The 15,958-nt window shown below is 35.3% G+C and overlaps 2 protein-coding genes and 1 long non-coding RNA gene across 3 annotated transcripts in view; 1 reads left to right on the forward strand and 2 right to left on the reverse strand.

Annotated features, from left to right (window-relative positions):
- The window catches only part of LOC309486745, a 387,401-nt gene that overhangs the window by 120,151 nt on the left and 251,292 nt on the right, over positions 1-15,958 (reverse strand). The gene's annotated exons all lie outside the window — the stretch shown is intronic.
- Positions 537-7,569, forward strand: LOC309486731 (putative E3 ubiquitin-protein ligase TRIML1). The gene is made up of 6 exons (XM_082154151.1): positions 537-650; positions 740-834; positions 1,037-1,261; positions 2,996-3,015; positions 5,691-5,833; positions 6,108-7,569. Exons 1-6 carry the CDS (start codon positions 629-631, stop codon positions 6,656-6,658), a joined length of 1,056 nt encoding a protein of 351 aa, XP_082010277.1. The 5' UTR covers positions 537-628; the 3' UTR covers positions 6,659-7,569.
- Positions 7,710-15,692, reverse strand: LOC309486721 (hyaluronan-binding protein 2). The gene is made up of 14 exons (XM_082154122.1): positions 15,535-15,692; positions 14,409-14,547; positions 14,238-14,324; positions 13,622-13,729; positions 13,353-13,469; positions 13,065-13,175; positions 12,183-12,354; positions 11,782-11,876; positions 11,411-11,530; positions 9,993-10,284; positions 9,254-9,396; positions 8,402-8,536; positions 8,167-8,312; positions 7,710-8,006 (listed from the first exon to the last, which is right to left on the reverse strand). The coding sequence occupies exons 1-14, from the start codon at positions 15,592-15,594 to the stop codon at positions 7,830-7,832; spliced, it is 1,902 nt and encodes a 633-aa protein (XP_082010248.1). The 5' UTR covers positions 15,595-15,692; the 3' UTR covers positions 7,710-7,829.

Consider the following 15,958-nt stretch of genomic DNA (forward strand, 5'->3'; position numbering starts at 1 on the left):
AAAATGTCCAGCCATGTGTATGCTCTGCTGCCATCTGGTGGATTCATCTGTGAGCTGGAGCTGAAAGTTAAAGATTTTCGTGAATTGTGTTCAGCGTTCCACCTAACTCATTCTGTTCATTTCTTGTCACTATTCTGAATCATAGGATCTCCTGCGTGCTACAGCATGAAGGCTCAGTCTAACTGACCTTCTCATTCCTGCATTTCCCAGAATTCACTTGTACTTAGTTTCACATTAAGAGACACATTGTAGAGAGCAAAGACAGACTTTATTACAAAGCCTGATTGTAATGAATCCACATGGGACAATGTCTCACTATCCACTTCTTTAAATACCACCTCTAAAAATGGCCTGGAGAGGAAGTGGTATGTGAGTGTCCTGTCACAGGTGGCAAGCAGCACTATAGTGACAGATGCGTCACAGCAACAAGTCAAGGTGAATGCCATTTATCTCTGGCAGGATCGTGTCTCTGTGACCCACCCATGTGATCTGCTTTCACTAGTAGTGAAGCATGAGCTCCTTAAAATCTCTCCTGCTGGAACATCTACATAGTTGCAAATTACCCTCTAAGGATTTGTGAAAGCAACATAAGGGCCGTCACTCAGTCTGACAACTCCAACACGGTGACATGAAAGCTCATGCAGTGTCAGGTAAGGTTTGTTCTCTTTTACCTTTTTTATCCTAAAATGTCAACGTTTGCATGAATTCCCATGTATTTTGTTTTCCTTTTCTCAACAAGACATGCAAAAAAATACCCAGGATCTTCTTATTAGGCAAAGGGAAGTGATCGGATGTAGACTGAAGAAACTGAATGGCAAGCAAAATGAAATCAAAGTGAGTCAAAACTGTGAAATAAAGAGACTCTCATAAGAGACTCTCAAAAACAATTAATCAAATATGTTTGAAGAGTCGTATTAATTGCAAAGGGAAATTTGCAATATTTGAATTTAGGAAAATTATATACAAATGAACATTTTGTAGTTTTTATGGATTACTCAATTGAGTCTTGTCTAAAACATTTGCTCATCTTTCTCAGTCCAAGTCCTCGGCAGTGAGAGAGAATATAGTGAAGAAGTATGAAGAGATGCGGAGAGTTCTGGAAGAGGACTGTAGGATCACTCTGTCCCTGCTGGAGATGGAGGAGATGGCTGCGGTTCAAGCACTAGACAACCTCATTGAGACTAACTATGTCCTCCTCAAAGACATTGAGGTCCAGCTCAATGAAGGGATGGCGGACAGTGACATACAGCCTGCTGACAGGGTGAGCCTTTTTATAAGCAATTGGTTGGACAGATCCATTGTTGTTGACTCTTTTTGTTTTATCTTAACCTGCCAGGATAGTAGGCTCTGTCATCATACCCCGCTAAAAGGCTCTCAGAACTTTAACTAATGTTCTGGTTATGAAAGTAACTAACTTCATAAGTTATGAACAAACAGTCTTCCAGTAATGTTAATAGAATGTCTAATAATGTTCTCAAAATGTTGGGACCAAACAAGTATTTATACTTTGTAATTTCTCTGAAACCTTTTAGTTGGACGTATGTCAATTTTTTTTTTTAAATGTATCTACTTGTTGCAAGGGCGTAGGTTTGGCCTCAGCTTTGGTGGGGACATCCCCCCTCCCCCTGGAATTATTTTGTTGTAAAACAGTGCTTTAATGGCGATTTCAGACTGTTGGCAATACAGAATATCACAATACAGAAGTGAATCTACTTCATCTCATTATATTGTATCCTGACCCCAATACACCATCCTGTATACTGTCCCTAAAGAGCTAGTATAACTGTATAATCTCAAAAATGCACTCTCAAAAAATAAAAATAAAAACCTGAGACTGTGTAATGCTGAACAACCAAACGTTTTATTAACATAAATTATTATGAAAAATGTCTCAGATCCACTGTTTATGTTGACTGCAAGATTCTAAGTTAAGGTCAGCTAATTAACATTCAGTGACTTGCTAACGTAGCATTCTATCATGATAGCGTGACTTCTATGAGTCTATCAGTGCTGAACAGCCTAATCAATACTCTTAACCTTAGTTGAAAGATTGCTGCTGCTAGGTTTAACTGTAACAACATGGTAACACATACTATCACCAATCAATACTATTTTCCACAGTAGAATCTGCATTTGAAAGCCTGGTCAGTCACTACTACTGCTAGTTTATTTGTGTGGCTAGTTATTTTGCCTTCTTACACTCGATCTGCTTTATGAAAAAGCTTTCTTCTTCTTGGGTGGCATAGCTGATCTATCTACAAAGTACAAAAAGTGGCAAAAAACGGAATATTAAAATGTTTTACTCTGGCCTTTGTATGTGGCAGAGAGACAGCCCTGGTAACTTACCGTCGGCGTCTTCGACGCGCGCGCGCGCACACACACACACACACCACCCGCTCGCTGCCAGTGCAAGCACAAAAGTAGTCCCGGCCCGCGCGTGTAGCCTGTCAGATACACCGCCGCCAATCAAATTACGGCGTTTCTTGTACTGTCGTTGTTTTGGCCGTTGGAATCGATCCAAATAGCAGCGCAAAGATCCAAATAGCAGTTCAAAGGAGCTTGCTAAATATTGGTGGGGACAAATTTGTCATCTCAAAATATTGATTGGGACTAGTACCTAGCGTCCCCCCCTAAACCTACGCCCATGACTTGTTGTAGAACGTTCATAGAAATGTTTTCATTGAAAACTAACGTTCCCGAAATGTTTTCAAAATTATAAAATTAAATGTTCCCTGAAAGTTCATATAACCAATAAAATAGTTTTTAAAACACTTAAGGGAATATTTCAGGTAACATTTAGAGATAACTTGGGGAATGTTATGGGAATGTTAGCAAAACATTCTTAGAAAATATATTTTGTTAGCTGGGTATGACAATATCATACTAAACAGCAAAATAATTCAAATGACCAACAATACATGGCGAAAACTACTATCCCTGCAACATAATACATTCTCACTGTAATTCTACCTCTCTCTCTCTCTCTCTCTCATAGGTCACAATGTATGAGGACAGGTATGTATATTTAGAACCATACTTAAGAGAGATTGTCACCATGTCAGGCATGCTAGATGACTCATCTGCAAAGGCTTTATTGTTGTAGAGATCATGTTTGACACCATCCATTTCAAGCAAAGGTTTATTTAATGTGCTTCTTTAACCCTTTCATGCATGAATTATGATATCCTCAGTCAGGATTTTTTTCCTATGTGTTTTTATTGCTCTTAGGGCATGAAAAACAAGAATTGATTTTTATTTTATTTTTTTACAAATTTTTCAAAGAGATCTTCAGATGTCCACTTGAGTGGACAGCATGCGTTTGGTTTAAAATTAAGATATACTAGATTTAATATAAGACAATAATCAAACACATAAAGTATGTGAATTTAACGAACTAATCAATACAATTATATCAAATCATGTGAAAACTATAAAATATATACAAAAAATCTAAATGCAAAATATTGCAAAGGCTTCATACAGCTTCATACAAGTTGCACTTCGCGTATCTTTGATATCAGAACATGAGGACGTGATTCCATCAGAATTTTCTACAGCCTGTCAAGGAACAACTGTGGAAACCACTCAGATGCTCCCTCCAGTGCACCAGAGTATGGAGATTTACCCTTATTAGCTGATAATTCTGATTATGTTCAAGATGGACATGCACATTTCTATCATAGCCCTCCTCTGAGAAAACCTAGCGATACGTTTTTTTAATCTCATCTGAAATGATCAGTGTTGAGGGTAACGCACTACAACTAACATGCATAACGCATTCAGATTACTTTTTTGATGTTACAAGTAAAGTAATGTGTTACAAGTAACATGCATTACCTAATCAGATTACTTTTTGATCTAACAGGTAATTAACTACAAGTAATGTGCATTACCTAATCAGATTACTTTTTGATGTAACAAGTAAAGAAACGCATTACAAGTAACATGCATTACGTAATCAGATTACTTTGTGATGTTATGAGTCAAGAAACGCATTACAATAACGCATATTACATAATCAGATTACTTTTTGATGTTATGAGTAAGGAAACGCATTACAAGTAACATGCATTACGTAATCAGATTACTTTTTGATGTTATGAGTAAAGAAACACATTACAAGTAACATGCATTACGTAATCAGATTAATTTTGATGTTATGAGTAAAAAAACACATTACAATAACGTGCATTATGAAATCAGATTACTTTTTGATCTAACAAATAAAGTAATGCATTACAAGTGTCATACATATGTAATCACATGACTTTTTTCAATGTCAATGAAAATTACATTCTAATAATACAAGTACATTTATTTACAGTAAAAAAGTCACTGCAGATTAAGTTTTTAAGTTTTAAATTTCAAAAACAATATTCACATTATAATTATGAATTGTAGCTGAAATATAGCAGTTGATGCATGACGTCCACTACAGTGGACATGTGATTAATCAGAGTTTTCTCTCAATCTAAAATAAAAACTTGGAAAATTTTACTGTGATATGACTCATTAGATATTGCTTGATGCTGCAATATTTTTTTTACCTACAAGAGTCTCCTAGATTAGAAGGAATGGGTGGATATTCTGAAGCAACTTGGCATGTCTGACTGACCCTTGGCCATCTTGATTTGGAGGGGGAAAAAATCGAAATACAAAGGCTTGCCACTTGATTGCAATTTATAGGATGATGCACAAGGGTCCAATGAAGAGATTGATGTGCAACTTTGCCATAAAAACCCGTGCAAATTCAAGAAAATGCATTTTTAATAGCTGTCCACTGTAGTGACCACTATGCGTGAAAGGGTTAATGAAACACTGCTTAGCATCCTGAAGAAAAAAAAAAACTTATTCTCTTGAATTAAAGTTTTCATTCTATAGCTGGATGGGCTCATTGAATGAGTTTACATGCACAAGAATATTCTGATACCATTCAGAAATTAGTCATATTCTGATTATACAAGTATTATGTAAACACACTAAGGCAATATTCCAGACAATATTGCTTTCTAAAATTCTAAGAACAAGACATCTGGAATGAAGTATGCCTGTATTAATTTGAGTTTTGGGTCATTTAAATTGTACACCTTCCTCTCATTATTTTCCATAACTGAACAATATTTTTAATGTTATTATTATTTTAATTGTATACCAAATTAGCATATTTGAACGATTTCTGAAGGATCATGTGACATTGAAGACTGGCCACATTGCCATCACATGAATAATTTAGGCTACATTTAAAATAAAGGAAAACATATATTTTTAATTGTCATAATATTTCACAATATTACTGTAGTTACTGTATTTTTTAATCATATAAATGCAGTTGGTGAGCATAAGAGACTTCTTTCAAATGGTAGCATAGCCAAACGAAAGGCAATTCTTGGTTGTATTGTATAAGATATTAGACTAGATAAAATTCAGTGTAACATGGCAAGAACGAACATGTCTAGTATTTCTAGAAGATAATAGAATTCTGTCTAACCAGAATCTGAAACTTAACCTGAAAATGATACTGACATAAACATGGTCATTATCTCAGACTTATTGTGGATAATATGTTATTTGTGACAATCCATAGGTCATATAAAGGACTTAACCTTAATCTAAATAACTCTCAACCTTTTATATAAAGGGCAGGTGTTATCTATGGTGCTGATATAATGTGAATACACTTTTGTTGGCAGGGTGCTGGAATTGCTACAAGAAACAAACCCTGGTCTCATAAAACTTGACAAGCTAAAATCAGATCAGCTACTGGGCCTCACCAACAATTTACTACTGTTTATTCGCTCCCAGGTCCCCATTGCCAAGAGGTTGCTGAAGAGCTGTGAGTTATTGTGCAATAACCCATAAAATTGTTGATCTTTTGCAGGAATGACTTGCACCAAATGAATGTTAATTTTTTATATATATATATATATATATATATATATATATATATATATATATATATATATATATATATATATATATATATATATATATTTAGCTCAATGACAAACAAATTACTGTAGGCCTACATTAGTTCAACATTTTAAACCTATTTAAACCTTAACTCATATATTTCTGAGTCTAGTTTTAAACCATTCTTCATTTTGCAGATTCCTCAGGAGTGGTCCTGGACCCTTCCACTGCCCATCCCAAGCTGATTATTTCATCTGAAGGGGATTGTGCCACTTTCACAGATGAATGGCAGGATGTCCCTGAGCATGAGGGCCGCTTTGACACCACCCTTAACGTCTTGAGCGTCCAGTGTTGGGACTCTGGCCGCCATTACTGGGAGATAGATGTGAGTGGAAAGATCTACTGGGAACTTGGTCTTACCTACCAATCCATCCCAAGAAAAGGCCAAAAGGAGGACTGCTGGTTGGGCCGGCATGCTGAATCTTGGTGTCTGGAGTACTTTGATGGAGACTACACTGCCTGGCATGGAGGTATTGCTCATCCTTTGCCCATTTCCTCATGCTTTCATCGGATAGGGATCTTCTGCAGCTTTCCTGGAGGTCTGGTGACATTTTTAGGGGTGGATAGCATGACACCGCTGTACTCATTCTGTGCTGGGGCTTTCACAGACTCGCTACACCTTGCTGTTTGTCCAGGACATGATCTTCATGGGACAAACTCAAAACCTATGAAGATCTGTCAATCCTAACCATCTTTAAAAACTCATACCTAGCATTTTGAAGACCCAGTAGGCCTCCCTTGCACACGTTTGTTTGATTTCACACCAACTTTATGTGTAGATTTCTTATGTCTCGCCAGGAACAAAAAATAACTACTACAATAAGTTATGAACCATATAAGTTAAATTCACCTGAATTGGTTTGCATTTTTTACTCTCCGTCAAATAAAATATTATTTTTCCAGTCATATATTATTATTTAAGATTTCTTAAATATAATGTTTCTTTAAAATATTGTCTCGTCTCAAACCAAATATCATGTATCGTCTCGTTTTGTGAGCTAAGTGTATTGTCAAACCCCTAATACAGTATACACGATGTACTTTGGGCCTTGTAATTCATAAAGTGTTTGTGCGCTATATGATGTGTAAATGATGTATATATTGCTTACTTCTCTTTTTTAATGTTTATATATTTATTATGCACAGACAGAAGATGCACTGCAATTTCATTGTATACTTGATGTGCAATGGCAATAAAGATTCTTATTTAGTTGACAAAAACAGTAACTATTATATGAAATATTACTACAGTTTAAAATAACTATGTTATATTTTAATATATTTTATTTCTGTGATGGTAAAGCTGAATTTTCAGCATCATTACTCCAGTCTCCAGTGTCACATGATCCTTCAGAAATTATTCTAATAAGCTGATTTGGTGCTCAAGAAACATTTATTATTAATATCAATTTGGAAAACAGTTGTACTGCTTAATATTTTGGTAGAAGCCATGATATATTATTAGAATCTAGATAGAAGATAGAAATCTTTTTGTAACATAAATGTCTTTATTGCCACTTTTGATCAATTTAATGCACCCTTTCTGAAAAGTATTAAAAAAAACCACAAACTTTTGAATGGTAGTATTCAAGCAAAGCAAGAAACACTTCTTGTTGGTGCTAGCAAGCTATACGGACACTAGAAATGAATATCAGCAAGGACACATTAAATTGGTCAAAAGCTGGAAGATATTTCAATAGTAGCTGTCTGATATTGTGTATTTTAAGTATGTATCCCCATGAAGAGACAAGGTTTTATTAATTCATCTAAAGAATCATCTAAAACTCTACAATAAAAATGTGTACAAATCACTACTGGTAGATCAGAGTACATGACAAAAAATCCGTTGTGGTTAATCTTTAATGGACACGCTTCTGGCTCCCAGCAGTTTTTTCATTGATCCAGTCCAAGTATTTAAGGATTCTGGTATAGACACCAGGCTTGTTCTTCTCTCCACAGCTGTCTCCCCAGCTCACTATACCATAGACATAGTGTATTTGATCCTTCTGGCAGGTGAGAGGCCCACCAGAGTCACCCTGTCAGAAAGAGATATAGTATTGACATCTGACAACGAAATCATTACTTTGTAGTAATTTTACTTTTCTTTCCATGTTTCAAAATGTAATTCTGGTTCCAGCAGCACCAGCTCCTTTCATTATTTGTAAACCACATTATACAGTTAAAATGATGACCCACCTGACAGGAGTCCACTCCTCCCTTGAGATAGCCTGCACAAAACATGCCGTCATCCAGCAAAGCTGAATATACTTTATTGCTTGAACAAGCCTCCTGAGAAATCAGCAAAACCTGTGCATCAAGCAAATGCATGGTGCCATACTCTGCTACAGACAGGAAGGGAGAGAGAACAGATTTAGTCTTTTCATTGATTAACCTTCAACACAAACTCAAAAATAGACATATGGAGATGTACACGTCTCTGTGGCTCCCCATCCTGAAATGCTGCATTCTACTCCATCTGCAAAAGCTTCTCTGGGCAAGCAGGCAGCTTTCACAAACTGAGTTTCCTTAGCACATTCTCCATTAGTAGCTTTCAGTTTTAAAAGAGCTGCATCACAGGAAAGAATGAAAATTAGAAAAACAAGAAAATAAAAACACTATAGACCTTCAAAATAATTTTTAATCTCCAAATAGCCAGATTAATTGCTTAGAATTGCAACAATATTAATAACTCAAGTGAACAATATCAATATTAACTTTTTGAGGTCTTTTGTTTTGAAGTTCGTATTATTGTAAGGCTTTTATTTTGAAGATATTTATGTATTTATAACTTATCTTTATTAGTTTTCCTGTCTTGATGTGTTTTTCTTGAAATTTTGCCTAAATAAAGACTCGTACAATAAAGGGGTGTTGATGGACTCAATCTACTCCATCTACTGTATGTTTCGATCATCTTTCTGAATCTGATCCAGGAGTGTCTTTAACAAAAACACGAGTTTCTACCCTTTTTTGTTCAAAATGTTGCTTTTTTAAAATTATTATTTTAAATTAAACTTAGCCTACATTCAAATTATGATATAATACAATGAAAGAATGCATGAAGCTAGAATAAAATTGATTTTTTTGTTTAAAAACAGGGGCTCAGTTCTTTATTTTGATTTATGTGATGTTTAGATATTCATATAACTAAATATTCTGGGAGCCATGAAAGTTTTGTGAAAAAGATCAAAAATGCTAGCTGGCAACTTAAAACAAAACAAAAACACTGACGGTCAAAGAGTTAAGACCCTGTTTATTTGTGCATATAAATGTCTACAATACACACCAATATCATTGTAGACGACATCAGGAGTTTCCCTGTATTTCTCATGGATGATAGCGTCCTCCACCAGCACAGTCTGGTCTGTTGGCTCCTTTTGTACAAGATTTAATCCTCCCAATACAACACTGTAATCCTGCTTTTTATCACTGTATACACAAAAAAAGGAAATAAAACTAAGCCATGGTTCAGAATAACAACAAAAAAAGAAGCATGAAATAATGCAGAAAAATTACATTTCAGACTTCTTGTATTGCAAGTGTAAATATTTCTCCACATTAGAAGTAAAATGTATTGATTCATTGATTTAGGATGACAGTAAGACAATAATTCATAATGATAACTGTTAATTAAATGCAGTGAAATATGAACTAAAGCAGTTAACAGTTATCATGGATTGAAAAAGCAAGGATGGGGCAAAAATAACATGATGTTACGTTTACACAATGCTGTCCAACTAACACTCACCCAATATGTGATTTGGAGAAAAGCACACATACCACCGAAAAAGCAAACCAGACAGCAGACAAATTACCTTGTTTAAAGTTTGTATTACCTTGTCATTTTGCACACATTCAAAGCAACACATGTCAGGTGCGCAAAGGTGATTGCTTGGCAGATTCAAAACCGTTCAGATCTAACCATTAGGCTAGTCTGTTTGATACCTTAATATGTCTTGTCACCATTTTTCTGTGGTCGTTGGGTGAATTATGTACTTTAATATTATACTAAAGACCATACTTACACACAGTGGGCTGCAGTCAGCACCCAACAAGGCTTGATAAGGGTGCCTCCACAGATGTGTCTGTAGCCTTGGACGGATCCTTTAGGTTTGATCTGCACTGATACTTGCCATGGATGGGCTCCAGGAACAGCTTTAAGACCCCCATAAATCCGGTTTAGTTGTTTTTTCGGCTCCGGTTTACCACAGGTAAGAAAACTCTCTGGTAAAGTAGCATTCTTAGTTGGTGTGACTGGTGGGGCAGCAGTGGTAATTTTTTGGGCTGAACTGGTGCTCTCTGGGGTTATGCTGGCATCTGGTAGGTGACATTTTTGGAAAGGATTTGTATCGATTCAGAGTGTGATATTGCTACTATAAAACAGTAAAGTAAACACTCCGCCACAAAAATAGTTCCAAACAAATCCACAGCAGAATCAACATCCGCGAGTCTCTGGGCAACACACACAGCAGCGGTGTTTTGTTTCCAAATGAAGGTGCGTTCACGGAAATTGTGTGGCCAATATTTAAATAGGAATCTGCGTGATTGGGAGTTTTGAGTGTAAGGGCGAAGAAGTTCCCCATACAGAGTTCTCTCATGTTCAAATTGGTCATGTCAATTTGCCACAAAATGCTTGGTTTGAAATTGAAAGTCACTTCTGAGCTGTGCTCAATCCATCACTACTACTGACCGTTGTTAAAGGGATAGTTCACCCAAAAATGAAAATTCTGTCATCATTTACTCACCCTAAAGTTGTTCCAAACCTGTATTAATTTCTTTCTTCTGCTGAACACAAAAGAAGATATTTTGAAGAATATGGGTAACCAAACAGGCCCAGGGCCCCATTAACTTCCATTGTATGGAAGTCAATTGGGCCCATCAACTGTTTGGTGACCGACATTCTTCAAAATGTCTTCTTTTGTGTTCAACAGAAAGAAATTCATACAGGTTTGAAACAACTGGAGGGTGAGTAAATGCCCTTTTTTAAAATTGTTTGGGTGAACAATCCCTTTAAGGCATGCTATGGTTCCTAGGATGTTGCAAATCACATTATTATTATTATTATTATTAATAATAAGCTTAAATAGCTAGAAGATCAGTATTTTCCTTTCAATGTACAACTCTCATTAAATAATCACAGGGATGTTGCTAATGTGACAGTGTTATGATCAAATTGGTTTAATGAATAATGTTTTGTTTTTTTATGAATAAAAAATCTGAAAAATCTCTTTCACGAATACAGTGGAAACTGAAAAGACACAATGCTGTTTGACTGTATCAGTACTCTTGGAACGTCACTCAGAAAAAAAAACAAAAAAAACGTATTTTATACTATATTATATTCTTGATTCAAAGCCTCAAGAACACAACTAATCACTATGATACAGCTTTGTCATCAGTCTTACTTAGACATGGCGCGTGGCTAACGATGAGGAAGTCTTACCTGTCTTAGCTGGTATGGTTGGTGGGAGAGTAGTTACTGGTTTAATACTCCCTATGAATGCAGCTGTGGTGGGTTGAGCTTTAGAAGGGGTGGTGGTCACCATTTTGTTGGTAGTTGTTGCTATGGAAAAAAGTACAACATATGAGTAATAGCTGAATTAGTGGCAAAACTTAAGTGGGAAAATGTTGATGCAGATTTAGAGATGTTAAGTCTGCTGGGTCAGATAGGGTTCAAAGATAAGACTATCGATTTATTAATTCAAGTGACTCTGAAGGCCATATAGCTGCTGTATGTTAGTGTTATTGAGTTGGAGCTCATGATGGAAAAACATCAGATTATAAACCACACTGTGACTTTATTATCAGTCTTACCAGGTGTGGGACATTTTCTGACAGAACAATGATCCCATCGAAGTTTCTTGTCCTTCTTTATAAAGCACCATGGTTTCTTATCTCCATCAGGGTTTCTATGATACAGAGGGATGTAGGATTTGCATTTGAGAGTACTATGATTACAAGTCTGTTGCTGATCTAGCCCAGATGTGTACAGTAGGTGTGTTTTTGACGTGTGTGGACATGAAATGAAATCAAAAAGTCTAAGACCACGCTGAAAATAAAAAGTTGTCAAATAATTTAAACCTGTGAATAGACAAAGTTTTCTGATTTTGAAAAATGTAAACCAAAAAAGGTTTTCGCATAAAATGAATGCACTATTTATAGGTCATTAGTTAAATATGTAAATCTCTGGCTTTTGGTCCCCATGTGTTTTTAACCTGCAGAAGTTATGCTGTCCCAGGCCTTCACTAGATGCAAATAAAGTTGAAGGAAACAATCCTTTATCCAGAATGAACTCAGAGTTCCAGTCGAGACATTCGTCCCCCTCTTCAGTCTCTGACACCTTTCCTCTGTATGACTGTCCATCCCCCTCATAGCAGTCTTTCGGGTCTGAGGATAGTAACAGCACACTATAGTTGTGTGTTCATGTTGTTGTCATGTTGTAATAAACCATAAAACAGGAAATGATATCACAGAAAAGACCGTTCCTTATAACAATGTGCCAAAGTAAGTCTTGGTTCAGATTCATGTGTCACATAGTATAAACTCAAGAAAACTGCCATTCGTGATTTAAAAGATAATAATACGTTTTTTACCTTGAAAAATAAGTTTGAAAACTTACGTTTTACAATAATAATTGTGCAAACTCATATTCAAGGTGTCAAATAATGTGTTTTTTAATTTTTTGTCAGAGTACGTTGAAACTAACATGTTTACAAAAATGTTTTTTCTAAGAAATTGGCACATTTTTAAATGTGCAATTTGTGTCTTAAAGATCTTCTTTTTTTTTTTGTTATTGACCAATATAAGATTTATAAGATTAAGAGTGCGTAATGACAAAAACTAAAATAATAAACAGACAAACTATTTATAACTATATATATATATATATATATATAATAAAATGCTCATCAAATACCTTTTTCCAACATTTAATATTTCCTATAATTATTTATGTTTGAAACACCAAAATAGTTGTGTTTTTAATTATATTGCATTACATTTCTAAAACATGTCATATGTCATTAATTCAGAATCTTTTAGACTCAGAAACTATTCTAAAGAGAGAAATGCAACGTTATGGCAGAATATATACTCACCGACTTGACAGTAATGTCCACTGAATCCATCTGGGCAGATGCATTCAAAATCACCCTCTTCAGGAACACATCTGCCATTATTCTGACATGGGTTTGGTGTACATGGAATGGCTAGACAAAAATAAATAAATCATAAATCGACAAGTATACATCCAGATTTTTAAGAAATATGATTTAGTACTACAACTTTTTTGTCTGACCATTCTAAAACCAAATCTGAAATGCTAAAGTCTGTTTGTTGAGTAACTCTGGCTTAGTGCAGCATGAGTTCAGTGCCCTAAGTCTTACGTATTTGGCAGTTTGGAGGTGCAAATGGTGGAAAACACTTGCACTCATAGTAGGGAGGAGATGAGGTGAGAAGACACAGTCCTGTCCCACATCTTCCTCTTTTACAAACCCTTGCCCCTAAAACAAACATCAAAAGCTTCTCATAATGACTTTAAAAAAAGGTATTTGTATATATTGGTTATTTTATATATGTACATATATATTGCAGCATATTGTTATATAGTGTATATTATGTTATATATTGCATGTGGTGTGAAGTGAGCTCTTACCTCTTTGGCACGTTCTACCTACAAACCGCTTGGGGCATTTACATTTGAATTTATCTTTTTTTTCCTCACACACCCCACCATTCCGGCATGGATTTGGACTGCATTTTCCTGAATTACCCAAGGGGGAAAAATTTATTTGATCACAGTTTAGGTGATTTCAGTTTGTTATAACATTTCTAACATTATATTTTGGTTTGTATGTGATATGTAATATTGTGATTTTTTTTTAAATTACTTTTCTATTTTAATATTTTGTAATTTATTCCTGTGATGGCAAAGCTGAATTTTCAGCATCATTACTCTTCAGTGTCACATGATCCTTCAGAAATCATTCTAATTTGCTGATTTGGTGCTTTAAGAAACATTTCTTATTATTATCAATGTTGAAAACAACTGTGCTCTTAATAATTTTTTTTATTTTCTTATTTTCAGGACAGTTTGATATATAGAAAGTTCTAAATAACAGCATTTATTCGAAATAGAAATCTTTTGTGACATTATAAATGTCTCTACTGTAAATTTTGATCAATTGAATGCGTCCTTGCTTAATAAAAGTACTAACTTTTGAACAGCAGTACAAACAATACGAGGAAGAAATTTGTTTAATGAATCATACCTGTGAGGCTCTGAAGCTCAAACAACCAATCGTTGGCATCGTCATCATCATCAGAGTCGTCTGAGGTGTCAAACTCAGTCTTCAGGACTGATATCATAAGTTGCATTTAGAACATTTGCAAAGATTTATGTGCATATGTATTGTATTTCAACCCAAAAGCTGACTACTTACACTCCAATCTTCCTTTGCCTCTCTTTCCAGAATGTTTACCAGCATGTCCATGTCCAGGTCCAGGCCTCCCATTTTTTTCATGGTGCCCATGTTTACGTTCAGCATGCTTATCATGTTCTTCATGTTTCTTATTCTTCAACTAATGAGAGGTGAGAACCTTTCTCAGAAAATGCATTCTTTTATCAAGATCAGCTAAATGTGATTCATATTTGGTATTCAAATATTAGAGAATATAAATAAAAACATGGTTACTGTTTAGGCAAAGGTTTGACCAAGTACAAAACCAAACATAATATATCATCACTTAATTTTCATTCAGATGAAAAAGCTGTCATAAAGACCTTATGCGCCAGAGAAACAAGTGCGCCGCCATCTTTAGAATTTTGTATTGCTGATGAAGAGTAATTAGCTGGTGAAGGGGATTCACTTGTTGTAGAGTTAACGAAAGTTGTCATGAGCATTGTAATGTTTGAAGCGGATGTCATAACGAATGTCAGTAGACGATGATAGGGATGATTTTAAAATGAGCGGTTCATTAATTAATTCGTGCGATCTTACTTTCATGTTGTGGAAATACAAACCTTGACTTGACAAACCGGAGGACAGAACACAATGAGTGTAGCGCTGAAAACGGCCGGGACTACATTTCCGCTTGTTAACTGTCAGTGTTCCGGTAGCATTATACTTTATTAATCATCATAAATTAGGCATCATTCGAGTGACTTTTGTGTGATATCACCTTCAAATTTGGAACAAAACTTGGTTAGACATATTATGGCTATATATATATATATATATATATATATAAAATTAATATTATTATATAAAAGATTAGTTCAGTACATTTGCTTTAAAGTAAACTTAAACTTCTAAAACTTTTTTTTACACATTCATTTTTTGACGCTGCTTTCACTTCTGCAATAAAAAAGTGTCTTCTTTAAGAAGAGAACAACCGTAGTTCTGTATTACAAAGCATTCATGAATTACAGCCATTTAAGTTTAGATCTATGCTCAAAAAGGAGGTGACTGTTTACAGGTTAAGATTAACACAAGTCTGGTGTTGACAGTTATCGTATTGTAAGGTAATGAATCTATGATATATCAATATTTAATTGTTCATACACACCTGTGCAGGGATAATGACAGCAAATAAAAAGAGGAGAAGCAGCCACAGCTTGAGATTCATGCTGGCCGTTGGTCTCTGGAGGAGTGACACACTACATACTGAGTCTCACAGTGTATAAGGTCAGTGTCCTGTGAGTGTGGGTGTGTGTCTGTCTGTGTTAATGTACAAGTATGTGTGAGGGGTTGAACAGGTGTATGCATGTGAGGATCTGTGCAACAGACAAAAGTCAAACCACTTATTTATGTATTTCAAAAGTTTTATCTTCAGTTTACCTACTTGATTGCAGCAAGTAAAATCTGCTACAATTCTGTGGTAGCACACTATTATCTAAACTTCTTTAATATTTAAAAATATGTGAAAATAAAGTGATTCTGAATAATTCAATAAGCAGTGAATGTATCGACAAAATGTCCTGGAGAGAATG

This window comes from Leuciscus leuciscus, assembly GCF_965113295.1.
Source record: "Leuciscus leuciscus genome assembly, chromosome: 22".
Lineage (NCBI taxonomy): Eukaryota > Metazoa > Chordata > Actinopteri > Cypriniformes > Leuciscidae > Leuciscus > Leuciscus leuciscus.

Excerpts from the sequence above, each read along its gene's own strand:
- LOC309486731 (XM_082154151.1), top strand. The coding sequence starts at position 629 with ATGAAAGCTCATGCAGTGTCAG. Across the intron at positions 1,262-2,995 it reads ACATACAGCCTGCTGACAGG|GTCACAATGTATGAGGACAG; the intron begins GTGAGCCTTTTT and ends TCTCTCTCATAG. Across the intron at positions 3,016-5,690 it reads GTCACAATGTATGAGGACAG|GGTGCTGGAATTGCTACAAG; the intron begins GTATGTATATTT and ends TTTTGTTGGCAG.
- LOC309486721 (XM_082154122.1), bottom strand. The coding sequence starts at position 15,594 with ATGAATCTCAAGCTGTGGCTGCTTCTCCTCTTTTTATTTGCTGTCATT. Across the intron at positions 8,537-9,253 it reads TGTCGTCTACAATGATATTG|CTCTTTTAAAACTGAAAGCT; the intron begins GTGTGTATTGTA and ends CCTGTGATGCAG. Across the intron at positions 8,007-8,166 it reads GAGGAGTGGACTCCTGTCAG|GGTGACTCTGGTGGGCCTCT; the intron begins GTGGGTCATCAT and ends TCTTTCTGACAG.